Here is a 20,648-nt window from a genome sequence, read left to right on the forward strand (position 1 = left end):
TTGGGCGGAAGCTTTAAGCCAAGAGCAACACACATCCTTCTTCCGGGATCCTTAAGGCCGTCACTCAGAATGGTAAGACTCCGCCCGTCCCGAGGCACCTCGGGAAATGTAGTTCTACTTTTACTAAGACTATGGGGTAAATGCTATGTAGAACTTCATTTCCCCGATGGCTGCGCGCTCCGTTACCTGAGCTAGAGCTGAAAGGCCAAAACCTTCATCTAGGATTTTTTAAGTTCTCAAGAGAAAAGTGTGACAGCGAACTGAAGCTTTTGGCTGCTCGGCGGGTTACCTTATTTAGCAGAACTGAAGGATAAGAGCGTGGCGCCGATCGAGCGACCCAACTTCCGGTCGGAGGGCAAAAACCTAGGGTGCATCTCCTTTAATTGCGGTGGGCGGGGCGCGGCGACGCCACCGGCGTTGCTATTGGCGGCGATTGGGGGCGCGGAAACTGAACTGGCACAACTGCCGACCCAGCTATTTCGGGCTTTTGGGGCGCCGCTGGTTCTGCCAGCCCCCGTTAGCCCCGCCATGGCTGCTCCCAGCCAGGTAAGTCCCTGGAGAGTGAGAGTCTGGCTGGTTGGAACAATGGCCGCGAGAGGAGCGGGTGGTGACGCGGGGTTCTAGGGTGACCTCCTCATCCAAGATTATGGGGAGGATCCGGGCATTGACTTCGCACCTCAAGTGCCAAGCTAGATGCTGGACCACCGGGGCGAACAAACAAGTCCTTGCCTCTTTGAATGTACGGCTTATCGAGGAAGACACAATCAAGGCCCGACCCTCGTCGTGGCCTGGAACGTGGCCCGGGTGAGCCTTGTAAAGTCGTCCTCTTCTGAGCAACAGGTCTTTTTGTAGGTGGCATCCTTTTCCAACAAGTAGAAGAAGTAGGCCATTGGAATGCCTGGTATGGTGGAGGCCTGCAATGTGACCTGGGCTTGATTCTGAGCCTTCTTCTCCCAGTCCAGAAAAAGACTCCAAATTGGTCTTTTAAGTAAGACTTTGCTTCCACGGGGCTAGGCCCTGATGCACCTGAGAAGACTTGGATAGAAATAGGACCCAGACTTTTGACTGCTAATTTGATCTTTTGTTTACATTTAGCCCCACACAGATTTTAGGGGAGAGGAGGCTCTACAAACAGGAAACTGCTCAGGGAAGAATGCGTTGGGGAGAGGGGTCTCACTGATCAGGGTCGGACCTGAATATGCTTCTTCCCACTGAGCCTAGGATGGATACTACCTCACCCTTACGTTTCTGAGAGGCTTTGGTGAGGACAGGAGGCAGAATGCGCACTTGCTGCTTAGTTGGAGCGGTCCCCTGAATTACCAAGCCATCTGTTGAAAGGCGTGGTTCTGCAGGTGTGCTTGGGGGTGGAGCTGAGCACTGGGCCTCACCTTTGTTTGGGGTGTAGCTTTGTGGAGCAGCAATGGCTGTCATAGAAATATCCTTTCCTAAGGTTGGTTGGTTGGTTTTTGCTTTTTGTTGTTGTTTTGTTCTGGTTTTTAATTTTTGGTGTTTGAGGTGGAAGGAGATAACTTACTATATAGTCTTGGCTATCTTAGAACTTACTGTGTAGTTCTCACAGTTCCACCTGCCTCTGCCTCCCAAGTGTTGGGATTAAAAGTGTCTGCTCCTACACTGGGCCCATATTCGGTTCATTAGTTGTAGGTTGATTGATTGTCTGTTCATTTGTAGACGTGTGTTTGCTGATCATGTACCCTTCCTTGCTGTACTCGTTTATTCTAGTAGGTTGTAGTGGATTTCTTAGGACTTTCTACGTACGAGATCATGATTTGAGTGCTTTTAACATGTCCTGGTTATAGGAAGTTTTGGTCCAGAGAAGCCTTTTTTCTGGTTATAACCACTTGACCTTACACTCTCCCAGGAGGACCCCTCACTGGAGAGACATTTTAAGGGCCACCGAGATGCAGTTACCTGTGTGGACTTCAGTCTCAACAGCAAGCACCTGGGTAAGAGAGGGCCTCTGGGTTCTGTACTGAGAAGGCTGAGTTTCTCACTGGGAGATGTAGTATGGGAACGCCAGAGTACAGCAAGGGCATACGGCTTTCCCTAGTCCTTGGCTTTGCTTCTGCTGCCAGCCTTCTGGGCACTGGGCTTATTAGGCTCCATAAGCTCCTTTTGCATGAGAAGAGTATAATGTTCAGAGAGGTTAGGAGCCTTGACAACATCATGCAGCATTTATTTCTTTATTTAGCTATTTATTTGATTATTCGTTCATTCATTCATTCATTTATTCCTTTTATTGAAAATAGATTCTTTTCTCACAAAAATATGTCCTAATTACAGTTTCCCCTCTCCCTACTTCTCCCATTTCTTCCCCACCTCCCCTCCCATCGGGATCTGCCCCCTTTCTTTCTCATTAGAAAAGAATAGGCTTCTAAGGGATAATAAAACATAACAAAATAAAATGTAATAAGATAAAACAAAAACTATCACATCAGATTTGGACAAGACAAACAAACAAAAGGAAAAGACCCCAAGAGAAGGCACAAGAATCAGAGACCCTGGGCTGGAGAAACGACTTAGTAGTTAAGAGTACTGGCTGCTCTTCCAGTGGTCCTGGGTTCAATTCCCAGCAACCACATGGTGGCTCACAACCATCTGTAATGGGACCCGATGCCCTCTTCTGGTGTGTCTGAAGACAAAAACAGTGTACTCATACCCATAATATGAATAAATAAATTAAAAAACAAAAAGCAAAGAGACAGACTCTGAGACTAGGGGGTAGATTTTCCCCTAAACATTCTGGCTACTTCTTGGGTCTATTCTGTGGCATGGACCTCAAACTGGCTTATTTTGAATCTTCAGTTTGATTGCCCACAGTAATACAGCACATTTTCTTGTTTCAGAGGCCTGCAAGTGAAAAAGATGTTGAATAGGGTCTGTCTCCTACCTCCACACCACTGCTTCTTCCTTGTACACATTGGATTACTAAACAGTTTTCCTGGTTGCAGCCTGCTCTTTGCATGGATTAAGCTTGCCTCCTTATCTTACTGTTGAGGCTTTCTGCCAGACGCTGTTGTGTTCTTTTATTTTTACTCTGTCTGTCTGTCTGTCTGTCTATCTATCTATCTATCTATCTATCTATCATCTATCTATCTATCTATCATCTATCTGTCTATCTATCTATATATCTATCATCTATCTATCTATCATCTATCTATCTATCTATCTATCATCTATCTGTCTGTCTATCTATCTAACTATCTATCTATCTATCATCTATCTATCTTTTGGTTCCTTGGGACAAGATTTCTCTGTGTAGCCTTGGATGTTCTGGAACTCACGCATAGAGCAGGCTAAGCTTTGCTCTCAAGTGCTGGAATTAAAGGTGTGCATTGCCTCTTCCAACACCTGGTCTTTCTTTTATTTTTAATTTATTTTTACATTGTTTATTTTATGCACATGAATATTTTACCTGTGTGTACATCTGTGCACCACATGTGTGCCAGGTGGCCCCAGAGTTCAGAAGATAATATCAGATCTCCTTGAACTGGAGTACAGACTGTTGTGAGCCACCATGTGGAAATTGAACCTAGCTCCTCTAGAAGAGCATCAAGTGCTCTTAATCTCCGATTGCTCTCCAGCCCCAAGTTGGGTCCTTTCTTTTATTTTCTTTTATGTATATGGGTGTGTTGCCTGCATGTGCATTTGTACACCAGAACAGGGCATTGGATCCCATGTGACTACACTTATAGATGGTTATGAGCTACCTTGTGGGTACTAAGAATTGAACTCAGAACCTTTGGAAGAGCAGCCAGTGCTCTTAACCACTGAGCCATCTCTCCAGCCCTAAATTGGGTCCTTCCAGTAGTTAAAGGCCTTTCATATCTGACTGGCTTCTGAGTGTTGGGAGTCCTTGCCCCTGAACTCTTAGAGTATCAATGAGGAAACCACGGCACTACAGGTTTAAATTTCATAGGACCTTGGGTTACAGTACAGAAATGTCATGTAAATGTCCTGTGTTGGCCTGCTGCAAGGAGAACTGCCAGGCCATAACTGTCCAAACCATAGGTCAGTAGTTACAGGAGATGCAGGCCATCCCAATGGGATCCTCCCATTGTCCTGTTGGGAACAACTGTGAAGGAGGAGCTGGGCCTGTTGCTCTCCTGTATCCCTAGCGTTGAAGTGGGTGCTCATGGTTCTTGAGATCTCAGAATCATCATGTTACTATTCTCCTCAGCCAGTGGCTCCATGGACTCAACCCTTATGATCTGGCACATGAAGCCCCAGTCACGTGCCTACCGCTTCACGGGCCACAAGGATGCTGTGACTTGTGTGAATTTCTCACCGTCGGGACACCTGCTTGCCTCAGGCTCCCGAGACAAGACCGTTCGCATCTGGGTACCCAATGTGTGAGTTCTGGACCTCAAGGGACTGATGGCATCAAGGGACTTGGTATAAGAGCTGTCCTTCCTTGGGTCCTTATCCTAGCTTTGAGCTTGTCACAGTGGGACATGTGACCTCTGAGGTGCCATCAGAGGCGGAAGCTTTACTGGGACTGTCTCCTTATGTTGGAAGGACTGCTACCTGGTGCTGCTGTTCACATGAGGGTGGAGGTGGTGGGGAAAGCTCTTTGTTTCTGTTGGGAAGTTCTGGCCCCTTTGGGGTGAGACCGGGACAGTCAGGCCTAGGGAGGTGGCGAGAACTTTGGTGTCCTTGTAGGTTCTCATGTCTGTTATGAGTCTCCTGAGTCTGGATGTCTATCCTCATAGCAAAGGTGAGTCAACTGTGTTTCGTGCACACACGGCCACAGTGAGGAGTGTCCACTTCTGCAGTGATGGCCAGTCGCTCGTGACAGCCTCTGATGACAAGACAGTCAAGGTGTGGTCAACTCATCGCCAGAGATTCCTGTTTTCCCTGACCCAGCACATCAACTGGGTCCGATGTGCCAAGTGAGAATTTCCTATCTGGAGAACCTGGGAGGATGAAGGGTTTTGGGAGTCAGAAGGACTTGTAGGTGTCGGCTTGTAACCTTGGGCAAGTTGCTTAGCCTCCCTTTAGTGTATCCCTGAGTCTTAGTTTTCTAATCTGTAATATATCAATAGTGGTGGCTACATTGAACTCGTAGGGGAGCATCATTGAGCTCATGTGTGATACATGTTAGTCAGCCATGACCCTCTGCCAGGTGTGTGGAGCGCTCCCAGGATAGCAGACAGCAGCTGCAGTAGCAAAGTCCTCTCAGTACCACTGTGTGCTTTCTCCTTGTTCCTCAGGACAGTTCTGCCAGCTAGGTAGCATCATTCTCAGTTTGCAAAGAAAGTAACAGGCTTACAACAGAACAGAATCTTTGCTCAGGGCTTAATTATGCCCCAGAGCCTGCTAGGTAAGGACTTGGTCTGGAGGCCCTGGCCTTGGTGTGGGAGGCAATGCTGTGATGTGGGATGTCAGGTAACTTGAAGAATTACTGAGACAGATCTTCCTGCCTGTGGTTTTGTCAGCTTCTTTCAACAGCTTTCTCATGTCACAGTTCTGCTCCAGAGGAGGGGGTTAAGGTGTCCAGGGAACACTTAAAAAACCATGAGAGTCAGAGGTTGAACACAACTGAACTATCTTCCTCTGGAAGTTTCTTAATCCCTATGACAGAACCATTCTTTATTCTGGGAGGGCCCTGATCTGAGAGCAGGTACTGATGGGAAGAGCAGGTACTGATGGGAAGAGCAGGCCAGCAAAGTGGGTGTTATGTCCTCAGTAGGCCTTTAATGGTAGGTTCCAGGACCTCCGTGTGCTTTTGTTGACCGATATTTTGCTGAGGTACTCATGTGGAGCTCCTGACCACTGCCATGCATCCAGCTGTGTAGTGCTACAGGCCATATGCCCCCTGGGTGCTCTGTGCTGCCGTGCGGTTACTGTGGGTGGGCACTGCAGAGGATCCATCTCACAGAGAGGGAGACTGCTTGCCCAGGATATCTGAGCGGCACATGTAACCATAGGTGATTCCTGGGTCAGGCAGCTGGTGGTACAGTTATAGTCTCAGGACTTGGGAGGCTGAGGCAGGAGGGTTGCCACAGTTCAAGGGCAATTTGATCTACATATAGAGTGTTGAAGGCCAGCCAGTACTACATATTGAGGTCCTATGTCAAAACAACAACATTAAAAAGTCTTAAATGCCCACATAGTTCCTGGATCAGGCAAGAGCACGCTAGAGGAAGTGGTGGTAGAGAACACGGTGTGGTATTCAAAGTAGTGTGACTTATGGCTCTGTCAACCGAGGTTCTCTCCTGACGGGCGGCTCATCGTGTCTGCCAGTGATGACAAAACTGTTAAGCTGTGGGACAAGACCAGCCGGGAGTGTGTCCACTCATACTGTGAGCATGGCGGGTGAGTCTCTGTTGTCCTCCCTCTGCAGGTCCTGCACAGAGTAGGTCAGGGCATGAGGAGGCCCAGGGGCCTTTAGGGGCTGAAGTTGTGCATGTATCAGCCCTGTTTGCTGCTCTTCCACTGATTATGCCTTTCACATGCGTGTTTACCTTTTCCTTTATGCATGGGGAATTAAGTCCCATCCTTACCCCATAGACAGCAGAAGTCCTTTACCTAAAGTCACAATAATTTGGCCTCTCCCCAGCTCCTTTTAGTTTCTAGTTTTCAAAATTGTAATGTGTCTCTTTGAGCATTGGATCAACCCCCTAAACTGCTTGTTAAAACTTAGCATCACCCATGGTGATGATTTATGGATGAAAGTCCCGGTTCTTGTAGCTGGTAGTGTCTCTTCATCCTGGGCCACATTACACATGGAGAGTAGGAGGGGCTGCCTCTGAGCAGGGATTTATCTTTTCTACATGTCTAAGCAGACTGCACTTCACTCCCCATTCCTTAAGCTGGGACTCACCAGCAGGGGTCCCTTCAGAGTGCTGAGTATTATATGCATGCATTGAAGGCTCTTGGCCTGTCTCCTAGAGACAGACGGGTGAGCAGACCTTGTAGCCCTACTAGATCTTTCCACCCACACCTTAGTTGGTGGGACCTGTGTTCAAGCTAGCCCTGGCAAAGAACCCCAGAGCAACTTGGCTGACCTGTTGGTCTGAAGATAGCTATCTCCACTTAAAAGACCAGCAGTGGGTGGGATGTGGTTACACACACACTTGTAAGGCACGGGGGTGGGAAGGCCGGCTGGGACAACATATTGAATAGGAAAGTGTTGTCTCAAAAAACTTAAAGACAGAAGGGAGGGAGGAGGAGGGACATGGTCCCTGATAAGCCTACTTTACGTCACTACTGCTCACTGTTGTCACCTGCTTTTGGTCTCTTAGCCACCTGGTAAGGAAGCATGTTCCAGGTTGAGGGAACTGTGTGAGCAGACACACGGGGAAGGAGCACTTTGGGTCCGTCCTACCAGGGAAGACCTCTTACGGTAGATGGCTGTTGTGTCTCTCCAGTTTTGTCACCTACGTGGACTTCCACCCCAGTGGCACCTGCATAGCTGCTGCTGGCATGGACAACACGGTGAAGGTGTGGGATGCGCGGACTCACCGGCTGCTGCAGCATTATCAGTGTGAGTGTTGAGAAGTGTCCCAGGCCCACAAGCAGCCACTGCGGAGACGGTGCGAGGGCCAGGCATTTGCTTTACTTCTGTGGTGCTTAAGTAGGCCCAAGGACAGCCCTGAGCTGGGAGGATTCCTATGGCTGTTGGATTCACCAGGATGAATGGTGTAGCCATCTAGGCTTGGAATGTTGGTCAGGAGGTAACCTGCTATGGGATAGCACAGTCTCACACACACTGTAGCTGCGAAGTCTTTGGTGAGTTTCTGGCTAGGACTGTTCCTGAGGCCTACTTCTTGAGAGCCCTGTACAACTCATCTCCCTGTGACAGATGACTTTCCAGGTTCAAGGAGACAGGGCTGCATAGAGGTCTGTGGGACCTTGGCCTCATGTTATCTTCCACAGGTCAGCCTAGAGCCATGAACCACATAGAAAGTTGACTTAGCTGGGGGCCGGGTCCTGGTACCAAGCCTAGGCCTATGGCCCCTTCTTTAACTGCTGCCTGCAGATACAGAGCAGCAGGGAGTTGACATTGGGGTAGAGTCAGTCTTTAGCACTCTCTGCCCTACTCCAGTATTCCCATAAGTACTTTCTTGGAGAACTGAGGTGAGCAGGCCTCCAGGAACTGGGAGAAGTTCCTGTTTTGGGACAGGACAGAGTGGAGTGTGGATTCTGAAGCCAGCTTCAGCATTATCAGCTGTGTGACACTAGGTGGGTCACTGGACTCCTCTGAGCTCTTGGGACAATGATAGGGTTCATCTTACAGGTGGTAAGACAGGACTTAGCTCTCGTTAAGAATGAAGAGTGGCTGGCACAACATGGGAACAGTGACAAAGATGCTATTGCTGCTAGTCCCAAGTGTTCAGGAATCCCCCAGTACTTGCTGAGGCATACAGCCCATGGTGCCACCAGCAGGTGGCAGAGCTTAGCCACAAGAACCTGGTCTTTCCTATTCTGAGAGCCTAGGCATCTACCATTGATGTTCTTTCAGAGGCTTCTAGAACAGAACAGCAGTTGGGTGGACTTCCATCTGGAGAGCTGTGGTCCTTCCTTCAGGCTCAGAGACTTTTCTGTTCTGGCCCAGGTCCAAGTTAAGGTCTAGGGTTGGAGACTGGGCACTATCTCCATGTTGACTAGTGAAGGTGACAGAGCAAGGAGGGTCTGAGCAGGGAGCGATGAGACAGGAAAGTGACCAGGTAGTGCAGTGGCTGGGAGAGCAGGCTGTGTTCTGTGACTCTTGCCACGAGGTGATAATCTGGTGGGAGAGTATGTATAGGTATTACAGTGTAGTGCTTAGTGTGTCTTGTGCCACACAAGCCTTTACACTGGGAGAAAGGATTTCTAGCAGTCTCTTGAAGTCTCTGATGGATTGGGCCTGGGCCTGGTATTTATGAGTTGTAGCAGCTTGTACCCATAGAAGAACTTCAAATGCCACCTTTAAATCCTAGTGGCTGGTAACTCTGGGGCCTGACACTTGAGCAAATGGAGGAGGGGCATTTGAGAGGATAAGTGTTGAGTGAGATTCTGCTATGATGTGTGGATGATAGACCCTGGCCATTGGTGCATGGATTTCCATGCCCAGTGTAGCATGTATCAGAGTAGTCAGGCCAAGGGGGCTGCTTAGATAGAATGAGTAGAGGCAGAAGCTGAGGCTGTGTCGGTGGAGGGGCCACCTGGGCCTTAGGATCTGGGACATGAGAAGGGCCAGTGCTATATTCTGAGCTGTTATGGCGCCGAGGACCACTAAAGAGAAACGGTCCCCACAGCAGCCAGAGTGAGACCCATGAGGTAGCTGGGGAGGGCAGATCCCGCAGAAGGACATCTCAGGAGGGGGCCGACAGGAGGGGGAAGAGGATAGAGGAGGTGAGGGAGAGGACTGGGCTTCAAGGGAGTGGGCTTGGTTATGGGCAGAAGTGCAGCTTGGGGCTAGCAGGCCAGGAGGTATGTGGACTTGGTGAGCACCAAGGCCAAGTTCCGAGTGGACGGGAGTGCTTGCAACCCACAGGTTCCTCTGAAAGCTTTCAGTGGGCGTTGGCTGCTGTCCTTGCCTCTTGGGATGGAACTCCTCAGCAAGGCTGCAGGGTCATGTTTCTCGGCTGTCCTGCTGTGTGTCGGAGCCTTGTGGGGACTTTGTGCAGCCTATAAACACAGACGGCTTCCTCCTGAGCTTCCTGCACAAGGCTGTGGCACCTGGTAGGTGTTCACATGAGAGTAAACTCACTTCTTAGCTTTGGGGATCACCTTTCAGGATGGGGAGGGAGAATTACATCTCGCTGTACTTTCTTATGGCGGGGCTCTGGATAGGTTTGCTCGAGTCAAGGGCCTTTGCAGAGAGCTCCGTGGCTAAGACACTGCTGGGGAGGATCACACCTCTTCAGTGCACCCATGGGTCTGTTTGGAGGCTCTCAGCACTGTGGTAGCAAACCTCTGATCTCTCCTCTGTTCCAGATTCCTAAGAAACCCCAGGGGAAAGTTTTAAGGACACAGAGAGTTCAAATGTCTCCCCTGGTGATGCAGACTGGTTGCCAGACACTTCTGAGTAGCTCTCTGGTTTGAGAGGCTGACGGGCTCCTCTAATAGAGTGTGGCTAGTGCTACTGCAGTGTGCACCCAGCCGTCCCCTGCTCATGCTTCTGCCCTCGTCTTGGTTGTTGGAGTAAAGCTTGCTTCAGCTTTGAGCTATAGTAAGTAGCTAGTGCTGTTTGTCTAAGGTTGGCTGAGCGCCCTCCCAAGCATGGTGTCTCTTGACTCCTGCCTATCACTGCACGGAGCAGTTCTGATTTCCTAACTCAGTGAGGAGCCGATGGGCTGGTGGTGGAGCCCTGACAGTGCCAGTTCCCATGGAGGTGGGCTAAGCGCCATATGCTCAGAGCCCACGTGAAGACTGTTCAGACATCTGAGCAGCAGCCCCCGCATCCCCGAAACCCAGAATGTGCTTTGAGGCTTACAAACATGCAGGCCCATGACCCAGGCACAGGTCTGGGTGGCCAGCAAGGCATGGCCACTCCCTGCTTCATCCACAGGTAATGGGAAGCTTGTCTAGAGTCACGCAACTAGAAGCCAAATCTAGCTCTTCAGGAGGAAGGGTCTGGGAATCTGCCCACTGTTCCCACGCTGGGTCCTACACACTCTAGTGTTTTATTTACAAAGTTCCTGGGAGAGGTGGGTTTTCTTGACGGGTTGTCAGGAGGCTTGGCTTGGTCATTTCCAGAAACGTGAGTTGTTTAGTCTTTTGAGTTCTCTGGTCACTGGCTCCTGAGAACATTTATGTACCTCTACCCTACCCAAGGGGTCTTTGTTTAATTTTATTTATTTTTATAGGTGTGAGTGTTTTGCCTATACATATGTTTATGTGCCAAAGGTATACAATGCCCAAAGAGGCCAGAAGAGAGCTTTGGGACCCCTAAGACTGGAGTTACACATTTTCATGGGCAACCATAAGGATGTGAGCCATGACTTGAACCAGGGTTCTTCAGAAGAGCAGCTAGTGCTTGTAACCACTGAGCCATCTCACCAGGTTTTTGTTTTTAACGTGGTACTAGAATTGAACCTAGGACATCAAGCATGCTGACAACAAGCTATATACCCCAGTCTTGTTACAAAGCCTTTTCTCATTTGTTTTGTTTTTTATTATTAAATTTTGTGTGTGTGTGTGTGTTGGTGTCTGCAGAGGGCAGAATGGGATACTGGATCCCCCAGATGTTGGGAGCTAAACTCAGGTCCTCTCTACACATCCTTAACCATTGGCTATCTCTCCAGAGCATCATGAAGGGCTTTTAAATAGCTTTGCAGCTAGCAAGATACTGAGCCCTTTATTTGGTGTTTTAATTTTTTTAATTACATTAATTTATTTAAATGTTTGTTTATTTAGGACGTGTGCATGTGTGTGCGGATGCTTATGTACATCCATGTGAATGTGCCATGGCATCCTTGTGGAGGTCATAAGACAACTTTTGGGAGTTGGTCCTCTTTCTGTCATGTGGGACCCAGAGACTAAACTTAGGTTGTCAGGTTTGGCAAGCACTTGTTATTTTTTTAGTCCTACGTGGGGTGTTGAGACTAATGTATTGGTCAGGAGCAATGCTGGCCAACCCACCTCACTGTTTCCTGCCATCCCAAAGTGGCCATTTATGTGACCTTGCTTAAGGAGACTTAAGGTGTCCTTGCTGCTAGTGTCAGGATACATTTAGGTATAGTCAACATTCCTTGAAGACCAGAGGCCACTGAGTCACTGGGAATACGAGTTAGCATCATGAGGAGCGTGTTGGTTACTTGGAAGTGAGCAGACCCCTTTGTGATAGGACGTGGAAATGGAGCTCAGCCTCAGCACCATGTACCTCAGGGAATTCCATCCTGTCAGGCACCAGGCATTCTCTGGGTCCCTTGGCAACCCTGGGCTCTGTTAGGCTCAGGTTTGCCAACAAAATAGTGTAGATGGAAAGGACTGTGTGTGCATAAGTCTCTCTTCAGGATCTCTGCTGCACATAAACTAGCCATTTCCTGGGGCTTAGGGACAGGGGCTGCAGGACCCCACTGGCTCCTGGCTGACCTGTAGCAGTGTGCCACTGTGCCTCTCTGGCACGAGTTACAGTTCCCACTCTAGATCACAGCTAGGGGCACACGGCTACCAAATGATAATCGGTGTTGTCCCTAATATCTGCCACAAAGCCAAGGTGACGCAGACAGCTCAGGACTTCATTAAAAGTTGTTCTTGGACAGTCACTGCTCAAGGCATTGTGGGGGAGGCTCACTCCTTTGTGGGCAGTTGAGTTCTTGAATAGGAATATTATGCAGCGATGGCCTGTAAGATGAGGCTGGACTAGGTGGGTCCTGTCACTGCCTCAGCAGAAGGGGTGGGGCGCACAGTGTTGTGTCTACACGGACTGCCGTCTTGGTGGTTCTGAGGAAGCCAGGACTCCCCAAGCATGCCTCACTGTGCTCCACCTTTCTGCCACTGGCTGTACCTCTACTGCTTCGTCTTGAGTGGGGCAGGAGTCAGGGTGAACTTCACTCCGGGACAGGCTGAGGGGTCTCTGCTCTGTCTCCAGGAGTAGGCTGCAGAAACCTTGAGATCTTTTCCATGCTGCTTCCCGGAGTTGTGTCATTGGAACTTGTTGTTCTGATATAAATATCAGGTTACATAAAGCCTTGGCTGTTTCCCTAAGTGTTCCTGGGAACATGTCTGCACACTCCCCGCACATCCATACACCAAAGTGGTTTGCATCTAAGAGGCTCCTTATAATTCTTGTGGGCTCTGTTAAGGCCCTCAGAGGCTCCTGAATGCTCTCAGAGCCCAGGTGAAAGCCTGGTTTTGAACTTGTCTCTATTTGTGGTGATGCCTGCCTGTCAGGGTCATGATTACCTCAGCTCCACTGTAGCTTCACTAGATCAGTGGTAGTGACTAGGGAGGCACTGGTCTTTGCCTTTGCAGCCTATGACAGACAGCTTTATGCATTTGCTAGGATGTTGCTCCTTCCTCTGTGGACCACTGGGTCTGCTTGTCTCTCTAGCTCCATACACAGCATGCTCTCAACCTCAAGGAATGGGCTGTGTAGCCCTCAGGAGCTTCTCAACAACTATTGTAAGTAGCTGCTTCCTCTCCATTTTCTGAGTTCCACTTGGTAGGAGACACTAAGCTAGTAGTGAAGGGCTGTGCTTAGCCTCTGTCTGATAAAGGTTGTGATGCTGTGAGACACCCAGATGTGAGTAGAGTGGACTGGTATGAACTTGTGGTGCTTTGGTAGAACATGTGACGGGGGCCCAGCAAGCTTCCCCAGCGAGCTTTCCAGGGGAGGTGACTTTAAATGGAGAACTTTATGATCACAGACAGGGCAAGAGACTTCTAGACCCATTGGGAACAGAGGGTGCAACAGATGGGCGAACCACCAAAGTTGGGAAGACAGAGATTCTTGGAGAGTCAGAGACAGCAGAATAGATGCCTTGGTGGGAAAGGAGTCTTGAATGGGTAGAGGAGAAGGGCACAGGGGCCAGAGGAGAGGGATGCCCAGGCTGGCACTGGGGCAGAGAGTTCAGTTTGAGGTTCACTGGTAGCCCCAACATTGCTAGGGTGCTGATAAAGACACTGCTCAGTTCAGTAGCAGTGATAGTTCGGGGTCACAAGCAGTGAGGAGACTAGGATGGGAGTCCAGGCCCCTCTGGCTCCTGAAAATCTCTGCATCTTCTGCTTGCCTGTCCCCACCCAGGTCCTCTCCGTGAGGACAGCATGTTGTGTTAGTGTTTTGAGGGTTTCCCTGCAGTAACAGAATTCAGCACTATATTTCTGTGTCCTCTTCTCTTCCAGCTTCACTGCTGAGCACTGTGGGAAAAGGGGAAGGATCATTTGATCCTCTTGCTTACTGTATGTTTCTTCCATGTGTTTCCCAGTGCCCACCCTTGGTCCCTGTCTATAAATTGTGCCACTCTTCTGGAAAATCCATGTGGGGTTCCCTACCTTGCTCATCAATGGCCATCCTAGTCTGGTCCCCTGTGGCCGACGCTGAAGTGCTGTTGACTCTTACCGTGTCTGTCTCAGGCTTCAGCTGTATTCTGGGGGCTTCTCAGCCAGTGCCTGATGACTGTCCTTTATCCAGTACACAGTGCAGCCGTGAATGCCCTCTCCTTCCACCCGTCGGGAAACTACCTCATCACAGCCTCCAGTGACTCAACCCTGAAGATCCTGGACTTGATGGAGGGCCGGCTGCTCTACACGCTCCATGGACACCAGGTGAGGGGCATTGGCATGGCATGGGGCAGAGGTGCTGGGCTAGGTTTCACCTAAAGGGATTCATGTGAGGGACATTCCTTTGGAGTCTACCATGGTTCCATCTCAACCTAGATAGTGGAGAGGGATGCAGAGATAGGCCTGGCACCAGCAGGAGCTGACAGAGGTCTTTTTTGTGACCTTGCTTGATTGCTGGGGTTCAACTTGGTGTGCCTAAGGAAGAAGTAGGGAGCTAAGATTGGGGGAGGTGTGGACTGAATGGAATCAGTTCCCTAAAGAGCTTAGGCTCCTTGGTCTGATGGTTGAGTGTCCAATGACCTCAGAGACATCAGAGATTGGGGTAAGAGTGGGAATCTGCATGTTTGTTTAAGGATTTCTGGCACTGAATCAAGGGAGCAGAAGCTTTCTATCCGAGTGGCTTCAAAGAGCGTTAGCCCTCTGAACTCTGGCGGGTGGTGGCCAGTGTATGGCTCCTGTGGTCACCTATGGGAGTTGGGCTGCATGCAGCTCTCAACAGCAGCCAGGCTGGGGACAGGCCTCAACTGCACCTCCTATGAGGAAGTTGTGATGTAGCTGTCTTCTGCTAAACACATCAGTCATCAAAGTGTCATCTGTTGGAACACAGTCACTATATGCAGGTCTGGTCCAGGATTTTAAGTGTGTCCTTTTCTCCATCTGTGAGCTGGAGGAAGGCAGGATAAAGAGTAGGTCACGTCCTCAAGGGCTAAGGGGCCCTGGAGCCAGGTGTGGAGGATCTAGCCTAAGGCTTCTGAGCTGTTTTGGGAACCTGTTATTTGCTGTTAGGGCACATGGAGCCTTTTGGCCATGGCTCAGAGCTCGTGAGGACATAGGCTTTTCTTCTTTCTTGGGACTGAAAGCTGCTTGTTACCCCTATTGTGGTGGTGAGGCCTGTCTTCCCTGTGAGGAGTTGAAGGCCCTGTCTTCCTTGGGCCACCAAAGGCAGATACAATGCCTTTGTGCAGTGGCCTGGAGTGTGGTGACTGCAAGCCAATTGGGTCTTGAACAGGAGGGCCTGTGAACGCCACCTCTCCAGCTTCCCGTGGGCAAAACAAAAGCACTCCTCAGAAACAGCATGTAAGCAGGTTCATAGCAAATGATAGTCCTGATTTTCCCTCTTTCTGTGAGGGCCCTTGAAACTGTGGACTTCTCTCAGCCCAGGGACACTTCAGTGTGGATTGCAAATGGCATTCCCAGTATTCTGGTGCATTATTCAGCACACAAAGGCAAACCTGTCGACATTGTTCTCCCTGCATCTGTCTGTCATCTGCACCCTGCTCACTGGGTCACACAGGAGGGAGACAAAATGAAGGTTGTCCTATTTGCTGATGCTTTCAGTCTGGGCTGTGAAGGTTTGCACTTAAGGGACTAAGAAGGGCAGGCTGAGTCTTAGAAAGTACTCAAGGGCCTGGGTAAGACTGGGCAGACCTGCCTGTCTCCCGTGATGTAGCTCAGATGGAGGTGATAGTCAGAATATAAGGTCTAAGGATTTCTCTTTATTCATCCTCTAAGTTCCCTATTCAATACAGAAACAGGGTTGAATGTCAGGTTTTACAGGTTTCTCTTCATGAGGTCTATGATGTCCAGCCCTCTGTTGTGGTACTGCAGGGCCAGGTTATCCTAGGTTTGGCTTCTTCAGAGTTCTGCAAACTGGCCAGGAAGCCAGGGATTGTCTGGCTCTGCGCCATGCCCATGTTTCCTAGAATTTCTGCTCTTTCTAGAGATACTTGCTCTTTGTCTGCTTCCTTCCTCTTTAAGCCCTTGGTGAGAGCCCTGTGCACTCAGCTGGTGGCGGCCACTCAGTGCTGTTCTCCACACCTCGTGTCCTCGTCCTCTCAGCATAGGGTGGCTGTTTGAGCTTTCTCTTAGGTGCTTGCTAATGTAGAAGTGGTTTCTGGTTTGAGACATTGAGTGTCAGTGTTAAGGCAAGGCAGTGAATGTGAGGTCAGGGCTGAAGGGAGAGCAGGAAGGACATGACTGCTCATATGTGCAGTGGGGGGAGGGCTTATTGTAGATAAAAGAGATCACAGCCAGAGGCAGACACAGCTGGGAGAGTCCAGAGTGAACATGATCCTAAGCCAGGCCATATTAAAGAGGGAGAGGAGAGAGCCAGGAGAGTAGACAAAAAGTATTGGTAAGAAAACCAGCTGGATTATATAGGGAAAGGCAACCAGCCATACCCTGTAACAGGTAGGGACTGAGGATGCTGGGAGAACCTGGCTTCTAAGTCTGATTTGACATGTTAAATAGGCACCTCTGCCATTTGTTAATGGTTTGAGACCTAACAAGGCTACTTATTTATCCCAGCCTAGTCCTACTCACCGTCCTGGCTCTGCCCTGTTTGGAGGTTCAGTATCAGCTTCCCAAAGGGGAGAATGTTACAGGAGAACAGCCTTGGTTATCTGGGTAGTTGGTTAAAACAAAGCCCACCAGCTGGATAGAACTCTGTGGACATGGAGAGCTGTGGTCAAGAATAGAGTCTGATCTACTTCATCCTTGGAGGTTAGTCTGGGCTGCCTGTGACTTGAGAGTTTGTCAGCTGCTGCCAAGCAGGTTTGGCTTAGCTGCAGGAAGAAGTTCTCTGTACTCTGGCTGAGTCCTTGAGAGAGGATTCGCTGGGAGTCACATCACAAGAGGCTCTAGACCACTGGTTCCAGTCCCAAGTAGCACTCCACTTGGGAGATCCATTCCCTGCTTTGATCTTCCAGCAGAAGTGCAGGTGGGCTCTGGTGCATTAAGCTTTCACATCCTGTTCCAGGGGCCAGTGGCATGATGGGAGATGAAGCACAGCTGTTGCCCTACCCCAGCTTTACATGGCTTAGAAGCTCTAGGGCTTGCAAGTGGTTCCGCCCTGCTGATAAGCAGCGTGGCAGATTTGGAATCACTTCTGAGGACAGGTGACACTGAGAGAGCCTCATGAGCTTCTCAGGACAGCAGAGCTGATAGGTGCTCACATCACAGTCTCTCCGCACCCACTTGCCTGTCACATATGGCTTTGATATTTGCGTTGTGGTTTTTACCCTTGGCTCTGCATCACTGATCTGGATAAAATGCCAGCAAGCCTGGTGGCTGCTGTATCCCTACTTTATTGCTGTGTGACCCAGTGCTGGCCTAGTAGGAGGGATACTCCATGAAACTAGCGTAAAAGCAGGCGGTATGGGGCTCTCACTGTGTGGCAGTCCCCAGGCATAATCCCTAGACTGTCACAAGGAAGTCCACTGAGTAAAGTAACTCCCTTCTGCTTCCATTTCATGTGTGTGGGAAGAGGACCAGCATGGGCTGAGGGTGGAGCTTGGGGGAGGTCCACCTCAGAGTCTTACCAGGAAGCAGCCCTTAATCAGGAGGGGGAGGGGGTTATGCATGCTAGAGAGCTGTGCTTTCATGTCCTGTCTGGGCAAGGCCTAAGCAAGCCCTTTTTGGGGAGACTGTAGGGGAGGGTCCCACATAGGAAGAAGGGCCAGGGCTGCTATGCCTTGGGTGATTTTCTTATTTGGGTTGAGGTCACAGCTGCCTCAGAGTGTCTTTCTGTTGTCTCCTTGGGCACAAGGCATTAGCATGAAGTTACTTGCCAAGCACCAGGATGAGCTCAAAATCTACTCAGTCAGCTTTGGGTTTCTTAGATTGGACCCATGTGCAGATGTGGAAGGCAGATATCAGCCAAGGAATCTGACCATGTGGCAGTTTGGTCATTCCCTGGTGTATGATGGGCCAGACTTCCCAGTGGCCCACTTGAAAGGCATTCTGTGTGCAGTAAGGGGTTTGATATAGGGTAAAGGACCCCCATTGTGAGACTAGAGTCTCACTGTAATGTGAGGGACTCACATTGTGGGGCAAAGTGTAAGACCCAGAAGGACTTAGTTTTGGATGAGTGACCTACTTTGTTGAGCTAAAGGCTCACTCTGAGTTGAGGAGTTTACTCTTGGTGAGGAATTTGTTCTGTGCGGGAGGGCCTCATTTTGGGGTAAGGGACTGATTCTGTTGAGCTAAGCACTTCCTCTGTGGGTTCCGAGGCTCTCACTGTGTGTGTGTAGAGTGAGCAGAGGCTCACTTCAGGGTTAGCAGGATTGCCGAGCCCCACGCCGTGTTTGCTATAACCTTAATACCATACCTCCAGGCATGGTAGCATACTATAGTGGTCCCAGCATTGAGGAGCCAATGCCAGAAGGTTTACAAGTTCAAGGACAACCTGAAATACATAGTGAGTTGTTGCCTTAAAACAACACCAATAAATAGAAAAGTGTTCCTAGTTGAGAAATCGATGAAGATAGAAAGGTGTTTCCTCGTCCAAACTCAAGATGCTGGCCTCTGGTGAGGGTTGTTGCTATTCTCTGCTTTCAAAGTAGTAGTACCTCAACACTACCTCCTCCTTCTGGAGAGGAGTCCCATGCCATGTGTTCTACCTCACATGGCAGATAATAGGTGGTCAAAAACGCCAAATTCCCTGTCCATTTATAAGGCAGCGCCTGATGACTGGGTTTTCTCTCAAAGACCACACTTTGGAACACTCTCTGCTTTGGGACTAAATTTTAACATGAATTTTTAGAAGAACAAAAGCATTCAAACCATCAGAGATAGAAATTGGTAAGTTTAGTATAGGCATGAGATTTCTGGTGTCGTGTGGGCCTGGCTTGGGAACTCAGATTTCCATAGTCCATCTTACAGTCTGCGTTGCTTGCCTGCACCTGGGGCGTGGTTCTTCTGAGGTTCTTTGGGAACGCTGCTGAGTGACGTGGCTGACAGGCCAGGGAGCTGGGTGACTGAACAACATGGCTGACAGGCCAGAGAGCTGGGTGAGTTCTTTGCTGACTTGGACTTGGATGGGCCCTGGACCTTTATCGCTCTGCCTTAGCTTGGAGCCTCTCAGCAATGGTGGGAGGCAGTGGGCTCTCTACAAGCTTGAGGGGACTCCTGTCACTCTTTCATTCATTGGATCAGGTCAGCTCCAGAGGGGGGCCTGCTCTGAGTCTGAAGCTTGGGGGTCTGCCTCTGTGGTGGCAGTTAAACAGGAAGGAAAGACTCCCAGCTTGTCTCTCCACACAGTGCAGATTTAGGGAATTGAGAGCTGTAAAGAAGCTGCCATGTGCCCCCTCATTTTACGTCAGGGAACACCGGCAGGAGAGGGAAGGGCTTTCCCACTGACTGCAGCTGTCATTTAAAGCTTCGTGCCCTGAGCAGGGCCCTCACAGAGCCGTGTGGCAAGTGTGGGGGCAAGATGCTAGAAATACAGATTTATTTTTCTGTATTTTCTGAAACATAGTCTTGAGCCACGCTCTTTTTGATTTAAATCCCCTAGAGCTATTTGGGAGAGGATGGTGGGTGGGCGTGGGCGGAGTTAAATCTGGCATTAGTGGCTGTGCACTTGGTATGCGTGTTACTGCAGACTGTTACTGTGGAGAGACTGAGCTACATGCCATCCGGCCAACACAGACGTCTGCTTAATGTGGGTGGGAACGCTTGCACTGGATAGAAGCTGCTAGCTTATTCAGTGGGCTCCTGAGAGACCCACAAATGTGTTCTGGGTACATGGGCCATGCCAGAGCCTAGGTTGGACTTGGGGAACTGGAGGAGAGAGGAATCTTTAGTGCTTGGGTAGCTCCTGAGGCTTCAGCAGTGGAGGTGAGATTCTGGAACATGTCTGTGTACCCATGTCTTGGGTGCACTTAGCCCTATTCCAATCACTTCATTTTGGAGTATGTCGGTAGTCAGTAGGGTCTTACCTGGGATTGATTAGACTCCTCTGTAAGGAGCCATGTAGACGGGGAGTAGCAACGTGCACCACTGTAAGAAATCTAGAGTCAGCCTGGCCCTTTGTCACCTTCTAGCAACCTAGAGTTGAGAACTGGGGGCCGGGTCCTGGGTCAGGGTTGAGAGAGAGAGACTTGCTGTCCCTGGGCAGCACCTCCTACATAGAGATGCAATGTCCCTGTGGGTCACCACTTAGATATATAAACACCTGGTAAGCTGGACTGAATTTCAGCACAGGGTCAGAGGCCGGAGCACCCACACCAAAAGTCTGCTGACCTCCTAGTCACCACATCTCTGATGGCCACTCTTCTCTTTGTCCTTCTCAAGGAGTGTGCAGTGTGACAGCCCTGTTTGTTTATTGGTACATGGTGTGTCAGGGGACCTGGCTAGACTTCGGCCAGCATAGCACTTAGGGCACCATGGTCGGAACCAAGCTCCACAGAGTCTGGGGAGTGTGAGGACAGTGCAGAGGTCTGGACCGGCTGCTTAAGGGTAGCAAAGTATGCAGAGTCCAACTTAGTCACTATGGGGCTGTCCTGCCTGCCTGTCTGCTGTCCCCCCCTCCCTCCCTCTGTCCTTCCTTCCTCCCATCCTTTTCCTTGTTTCACTGATGCTGGCTGTGTAAGGGAAACAGACAGGGAACTGACTAGATGGCTTGTGGGTAAAGAACC

The 20,648-nt window shown here is 49.8% G+C and overlaps 1 protein-coding gene across 1 annotated transcript in view; it reads left to right on the forward strand.

The window, feature by feature from the left end:
* Positions 1–412: 412 nt before the first annotated feature.
* The window catches only part of POC1A (POC1 centriolar protein A), a 66,194-nt gene continuing 45,958 nt past the window's right edge, over positions 413–20,648 (forward strand). Inside the window, exons 1-7 of the mRNA XM_080934744.1 lie at positions 413–546; positions 1,880–1,964; positions 4,199–4,370; positions 4,731–4,910; positions 6,229–6,336; positions 7,392–7,507; positions 14,084–14,217. Coding sequence (XP_080790870.1) covers positions 529–546; positions 1,880–1,964; positions 4,199–4,370; positions 4,731–4,910; positions 6,229–6,336; positions 7,392–7,507; positions 14,084–14,217 — 813 coding nt within the window. The 5' untranslated portion in view covers positions 413–528. The remainder of the gene's footprint in view (positions 547–1,879; positions 1,965–4,198; positions 4,371–4,730; positions 4,911–6,228; positions 6,337–7,391; positions 7,508–14,083; positions 14,218–20,648) is intronic.

The sequence above is a fragment of the Micromys minutus genome (assembly GCF_963924665.1).
Source record: "Micromys minutus genome assembly, chromosome: 21".
Taxonomy (NCBI): domain Eukaryota; kingdom Metazoa; phylum Chordata; class Mammalia; order Rodentia; family Muridae; genus Micromys; species Micromys minutus.